This window comes from Tenrec ecaudatus, chromosome 14, assembly GCF_050624435.1.
Source record: "Tenrec ecaudatus isolate mTenEca1 chromosome 14, mTenEca1.hap1, whole genome shotgun sequence".
NCBI lineage: Eukaryota > Metazoa > Chordata > Mammalia > Afrosoricida > Tenrecidae > Tenrec > Tenrec ecaudatus.
Window position 1 is genome coordinate 71,235,159 of NC_134543.1, and position 7,423 is coordinate 71,242,581.

At 42.4% G+C, this 7,423-nt stretch overlaps 1 protein-coding gene across 1 annotated transcript; it reads right to left on the reverse strand.

The window, feature by feature from the left end:
* Nucleotides 1-6,871: 6,871 nt before the first annotated feature.
* Nucleotides 6,872-7,036, reverse strand: LOC142426271 (dolichyl-diphosphooligosaccharide--protein glycosyltransferase subunit 4-like). Its single transcript, XM_075531774.1, has one exon. It carries the CDS (start codon nucleotides 7,034-7,036, stop codon nucleotides 6,923-6,925), a length of 114 nt encoding a protein of 37 aa, XP_075387889.1. The 3' UTR covers nucleotides 6,872-6,922.
* Nucleotides 7,037-7,423: the final 387 nt, after the last annotated feature.

Below are 7,423 nucleotides of genomic sequence, written 5' to 3' on the forward strand. Positions count from 1 at the left end.
CGTCACTTGCTGGGTCCCATTGCCACATGTTTTGGACCTAAGATCTTTACTTAAGGTTGCTCCTGCTGCCTAAGAGCTCTCAGAAACCTGAAGCCGTGTGGTGCTCTGGAGGGCAGGGAAAAGTGTCCCCTCACCTTCGCGCTTGGTGGTGTACTCAGCTAGAGGGGTCACACAGCAGTGCTTGTCCGAGATACTGCCAGAATTCTGGTGAATACAACTTTATTTGTTTTATATTTTATGGTGTCTATTCTTTGTAGGAATCAAGCATGGGTCTATTGTGAGGGTTGAACTGGGCATTGTTGATGTCGTTAGGTTGTTATTGTTAGGTGCTGTCTAGTGGTTCCAAGTCAGTAGCAACCCTGTGCACTAGAAAGGGAAACCCTCGCAGTCGTTGGTATGGTTGAGCCTGTTACTTCAGCCACCATGTCCGTCCATCTCATCGTGGGCCGTCCTTTCTTTTGCTGCCCCTCCACTTTACCGAGCCTGATGTCCTTCTCCAGGCACTGGTCTCTCCTGGCAACATGTCCAAAGCACGTGAGATGAAGTCTCACCACCCTTGCTTCTAAGGAGCATTCTGGCTGTACTTCTTCCAAGACAGATGTTTGTTCTTTTTGAAGTCCATGGTACTTTTGATATTCTTTGCCAATGCCATATATTGAATGCACCTGCTTTTCTTTGGTCTTCCATATACAGTGGTTAACTTTCACTTGCATATGAGGCCATTGAAAATACCATGGCTTGGATCCTGTGCACCTTAATTCTCAAAAGTAACATGTTTGCCTTTTAGCATTTCAAAGAGATCTTGTGTCTTGTGCAGCAGTGCACAATGCAACGAATCATTTGACTCCTGTTTCCATGAACATTAAGTGTGGATTCTAGGAAGACAAAATCCTTGACAACTTTAATCTTCTCTCCACATCATGATGTTACCTTTTGGTCCAGTTGTGAGGATTTGGGTTTTCTTTACATTGAGGCATCCTGAAGGCTGTGATCCTTGATCTTCTTCAACAAGGGCTTCAAATCCTCCTCCTTTCAGCAAGCAAGATGGCACATCTGATTACTGCAGGCTGCTAATAAGCCTTCCTGGAATCGGTACGCCACAGTCTTGGTATAACCCAGCTTCGCTGATGATTCCTTCGACATATAGATTGAATAAGTACAGTGGGAGGATGCAGTGCCGACGCATACCTTTCCTGACTTTAAACCATGCTGTATGCCCTTGTTCTGTTCTCACAACTGCCTCTGGATTCATGTACAGGTTCCACATGAGCACACTGAATGATTCTGGAATTCCCAGTCTTCTCAAGGTTATCCATAGTTTGGTGTGATCCACACAGTCCAATGACTTTGCACAGGCAACGAAACATGAGCAAACATCTTTCTGGTATTCTCTGCTTTGTGCCAAGATCCAGCTGACATCAGCAGTGATAGCCCTGGTTCCACGGCCTCTTCTGAGTCCAGCCTGAACTCCAGGCATCTCCCTGTCAATGTATTGCTGCAACCTTTGTTGGATGGTCTTCAGCAAAATATATTTTCATGTGATATTGTTCTATAATTTGAGCATTCTGTTGGGTCGCCTTTCTTTGGAGTGGGTACAAGTATGGATCTTTTCCATTTAGTTGACCAAGTAGCTGTCTTCCACATTTCCTGGCAGAGATGAGTGGGTGCTTCTGGTGCTTCATTGGCTTGTCGAAAGATCTCAATTGGTATGTCTTCGATTCCCGGAGCCTTACTTTGGCTAGCACAGCGTCTTCCTTTAGTACTGATGCTTGCTGCTCATGTGCTACCTCCTGGAGTGGTGGATTCTCAACTCGTTCCTTTGGGTGCAGTGACTTTCCCCTTCTTTCCATTTTCTTTGGCTGCTTCCTGGGCCATTCAGTATTTTGCCCATAGAATCTTTCAATAGCACAGTTTGATGTTTGAATTTTTTCTTTCAGTTTAAGACATGCTGAGTATATTCTTCGTTTTTGGTTTTCTAACTCTAAGCCTTTGCATATTTCATTATAATATTTTCCTTTGTCTTCTCAAGCTACCCTTAGACATTTTCTACTGAGCTCTATGGCTTCATCCTTGATTTAGCTACTCTGTGGTCAAGAGCACGTTTCAGAGTCTCTTCTGATATCCATTTTGATCTTTTCTGTCTTTAAAATGACCTTTTGCTTTCTTCATGTATGATATTCCTGATGTCCTCACGCAGCTCATCAGATCTTCTGTCTTCAGGGTTCAATGTGGCAAATCTCTTCCTGAAACTCAAGTGGGATAGACTCCAAGTCATATTTTGACTCTCGTGGACTTGTTTTAATTTTCTTCAGCTTTATGCTGAATTTCCATCTGCGCAATTGATGGTCTGTTCCACAGTCAAGCCCTGGCCTGGTTTGAGCTGCTGATATTGAGCTTCTCCAGCCTCTCTTCCCATAGTTGTAGTCAACTTGATTTCTGTGTATTCCATCTGGAGAATTCCATGTGTATAGTCACCTTTCAGGTGTTGCAAAACAAGGATTTACTATGAACAAGCCATTCGTTTTAGAACATTCTATCATGCAGCTGTTTCTCTTTACCCTGATCACGCCCCATCAGCAAATGAAGATCCTGAAAGTTGCATTCCAAAGGCTTACCCAACTCATGTTCCCATGGTCGATTGCACTCCAAGAAATTAACTCCTCCTCAGTCACATTTTGAGTGCTCTGTGACCCCAAAGGCCCATCCTCTGGCACTATTTTCTGACAGTGTTCTGTTTCTATTCATCAGGCCTTCCGCACCTGATCATGTTTACAGCTATGCATAAGGTTTTCCGTGGCTCCTTCTGCCGAGGTGAGATGCTGAGTCCTTCTTTGTTGTCTTATTCTGGAAGCTCCACTGAAACCTGTTCACTTTGGGTGACCCTGCTGGCGTTTGAAATCCTAGCGACACAGCTTCCAGCATCACAGCAACGCAAGCCACCACGATATGACAGACTGATAGGCAAGTGGTGGATCCAAGTAAAATGAAATCCTTGAAACTTCAAATTGTCTTCATTTACCATGCTGTTGTTTATTGGTCCAGTTGTGAGGGTTTTTTCCCTTCTGATTAAGGGGCAATCATGTTCTCTTCACTTGTGGCATTGCCATTCATGAGCCTTCTTGCAGTCCTGATGCCATGATCTCATAGGGTCCAGCTCCTTTGACTGTGTGATGCACACCGCTCCTAATTTTAAACCATTAGCTATCTCCTTGTTCTGTTTGAGGAACTGCCTCTTGGTCTGTGAACAGGCTCCATATGGGCAAAATGAAGTGGTCTGGAATTACCATTTGTGTTAGTCTGGGTAGACTAGAGAGACAAGTTCATAAACATTTATATGTGTATAAGAAAGAACTTTATGTACAGAGTAATTGTACATTAAGAAAACATCCCAGCCCAGTCCAGATCAAGCCCATAAGTTTGATTTTAGCCCATATGTTTGATACCAGTCTATAAATTCCTCTTTGGAGTCACGCAGCCCATGGAATGACACAGAATGCAGGAAGATCACAGGCCAGTGGGTGGATAGTCTTGTGGATCCAGTGGTGGTGGAAGGATCTCGGCACTGGTATGGGTCTCCATGTGGCACTGGTATGGGTCTCCATGGGTCTCCAGCTCTAGGGCTCTGGCTCTATCAGCTAGCTCGATGTGGCTTGTCAACAGGAATGTCTCACAGGGAGAGTGTGTGTGTCCCACCTCCCCGTGAGCTATTTTTCTCCTCAGTGCTTCCAAAAGAGGTCATCAAGCTGTGACCTAATTGACAGGCTAGCCTCCACCCCTTCACTCTTAATAGTCTCAAGTTGACACCAGATTATATAACTACCATACCATTCTCCTTAATATTATCCATAATTTGTTATGATCCACACAGTCAAATGCTTTTGCATAGTCAACAAATTACAAGAAAATATCTTTTTGGTAATATCTTCTTTCAGCCAAGAATCATCTGATGTCAGCAATGATATTCCTGTTCCACGTCCTCTTCTAAATCCTGCCTGAATCTCTTGAAGCTCCCTGCCAATATACTGCTGCAACCAACCATTGGAGGATGCTTTTTAGCAAAATTTTACTTGCAAGTGGTATCAGTGATTTCCCCCCCAATGATATTGTTTGATAATTTCCATGTTCCTTTGGCTCACCCTTTTTTGAATGGACAGAAGTATGGATCTCTTCAGTCAGTTGGTTAGGTAGCTGTCTTCCAAATTTCTTGGTGTAGAGAAGTGAGTGCCTTTAGTGGTGCCTCCAGCGGTGCCTCAATTTGTTGATACATTTCAATCAGCATTCTGTCAGTTTCAGGAGCCTTGTTTATCCCCACTGTCCTCAGTGCAGTTTGGACTTCTTCCTTCAATACCATTTGCTTTTGATCACATGCTTCCTCTTGAAATAGTTGAACATCTAACCAATTATTTTCAGTATAGTGATTCAGTGTTCTCTTTCTGTTGTTTTTTTTAAAAAAAATCATTTTATTGGGGGCTCATACAACTCCTATCACAATCCATACCTACATCCATTGTGCCAAGCCCTTTTGTACATTTGTTTCCCTCATCATTCTCAAAACATTTGATTTCTACTTGAGTCCTTGGTATCAGCTCCTCATTTCTCCCCTCCCTCTCTGTTACTCCCTCCCTCATGAACCCTTGATAATTTATAAATTATTATTATTTTGTCATATCTTACACTATCCAACGTTGCCCAGTCAGGGTGCAGTGTAGCAATGATGAAATATACAATTTTTCTCTAGTCTTAAATGCTTCCTCCCCCCAACTATCATGATCCCAATTATACTTTACAAATTCAGCTAGCCCAGAGGATGTACACTGGCACAGAAAGAAACTGGAAACACAGGGAGTCCAGAACAGATGGACCTCTCAGGACCAGTGGTGAGAGTGGCGATATCAGGAGGGTGGAGGGAAGTGTGAGGGAGAAAGGGGGAACGGATTACAGGATCTACATATAACCTCCTCCGTGGGGGACAGAAAGCAGAGGAGTGGGTGAAGGGTGACATCGGACGCTGTTTTTTTTAATGCTTCCTTCAGCATTAAATATTTTCCCCATATAATCCAGTTTTTTTAGTTTAGATATGGTAGGTGTGTTCAGCTCTTTTGATTTTCTAACTTCAGGTATTTGTACATTTCATTATCATACTTCACTTTGCCATTTTGAGCTTCCCTTTAAAATTTTTTGTTCAGCTGTTTTGCATCATCATTTCCCCCCAAGTCATTTTAGCTTTTTTTACATTCAAGAGCAAGTTTCATGATAGTGAAGGCCAAAAAAAATCCATCTTCAGGTGCTCAAGGGATTAAACCTCCAGTGACTCCCCTCTGACTATAGACCAGGTATATGAATAGCCTTGCTATGGAGCCCTGCTGACATAGTGGTTATGTGTTGGACTGCAATCTACGTGGTTGGCAGTTCAAAACCACTAGCAGTTCTTCAGGACAAAGACTGGGCTTTCCACTATCATAAACAGGTACAGTCTCAGAAACCCGCAGGGGGTGGTTATAGGTCAGGATTGCCCGAGAGCAGAGTTTCAGACCAAGCACATTGGACAGTGGATTATTCTAGACACAATGAGATTAAAATTTAACACCTTATCATTTGTTCTCCTCTTTGACCCATTTTAAATTTATTTTAATTTTTAATACTTTATGCTTTCTTTTTGATTGGTGGTTTTCTCAATTTTACCTTGTTATTATTATTTTGGGGGGTATGTTTTTCTGTATATGGAAAGAAAGGAAATCTAGGATAGATAAATCTATAAAGACAGTGCCTGGATTCATAGTTTATAAGGGGCATAGCAGAGGAGGTTGGGGAGAAATGAGGACCTAATAACAATGTGTACAAGAAAAAAGAAGAAAATGTTCTAAAATTGATTGCAGTGATAGTTGCACATATCTTTAAAATATGATCGAGACACTGAATTGTATGATATGTGAATAAAATTGTTTTAAAAAAGTGCAAGTTTCAGAGTCTCTTCTGACATGCACTTTTGGTCTTTCCTTTCTTTCCTGTATTTTTAAAAATCATTTTATCAGGAGCTCTTACAGATATTATTACAATCTATAGTTCTATTAGATCAAGCATAGTTGTATAATTGCTGTCATTATCATTTTCAATACATTTTATTTCTTCTTGAGCTCCTTGGTATCAGCTCCCCATTACCCCTCCCTCCCCCATCCTACCACTCCTGATGCCTCAATATATTATATGTTATTATTGTTGTTGTTTTTGCCATAATTTACACCATCCAAGGTATCCATTCACCTAAAATTCTGATATTCTTTTCCCTCAAGTGGGGTTGTACAGTCATCATTGCTGTCAGTTCCCCCTTTTCTCTCTTTTCTCCCGTCTCTTCCTGTATCCTCAAGGAATCATTACTCCTCTTACTGTTTCTGAGGGGGTTTATCTATCTTGGATTTCATGCATCCAAAGAGCTTGATTACACCAATGTATATATGCAGTTCTAGCAAGGTTAGGGAGGTAAAACTAAGGTCATAATAGTGGGAAGAGGGAATTTTAAACAACTAGAGGATAGTTATGTGTTTCATCAGTGCTGTACTGCAACATGGATCTATCGTCCCTTTCAAATGGCCCTTCTGTGAAGGACTGTCCAGTTATCTTAAAGGTGGGCTTTTGGGTTGCCTTTTTTTTTTTTTTACCACAAAAAATATATATCTATATTTTTATATTGGGGGTACAAAAGCCAGCAGCCCCTATAGTGGGCCCTATTCGGTGGCAGCTTCTTGTTCCATAGGGTTAAGGAAGACTTTGAGGAAATAAAAGTTGTTTTGAAAACTCCAGGTATAGTTGCTGTGTATGTTGTGATGGGTAGAAGGGATAAAGTGAAGGGTGGGGGCAGGCCCTCACAACCTCCATCTTGCCTCAGACTAGGTCCTGGAACCCTGGGGCTGAGAAAGCGCCACTCTCAGTCCTGCTTCTTGGGATTGTTGACGGCCACGTAGTGATAGAGAACGACAAGCAAGAAGAGCGACATGCCCAGCATGTTGGCGAAGATGGCGAGCTGCATGTCCGTGATCATCCTGACCAGCCCCGCTTGGCTCCGACGCTCTCAGCGCACAACTTGGCGGTCCGCGACGTGGCGGGTTGCCTTTTGTCTATGTTCTTTCATGTCAGTTTGGTTGCTTGTTTTCGAACGTCTGATACCTATTTCCGTTGATGTGCTTCTTCCATGTGGGCTTTGTTGCTTCCCTGCTAGATGGCCGCTTGTTAAATGCCAAGCCTTTAAGACTCCAGACACGATCTCTTTTAATAGTTTGGCACCATCTGCTTTCTTCACCACAGTTGCCTATGCACCCATTTTGTTTTCAGTGATAATGTTGGGAAGGTGAGTATCAAACATTGCCACATTATTAGAACAAACCATTCTTGTACTGAGATAGGAGTCAAGTAGAGGCCCAAAGTCCAT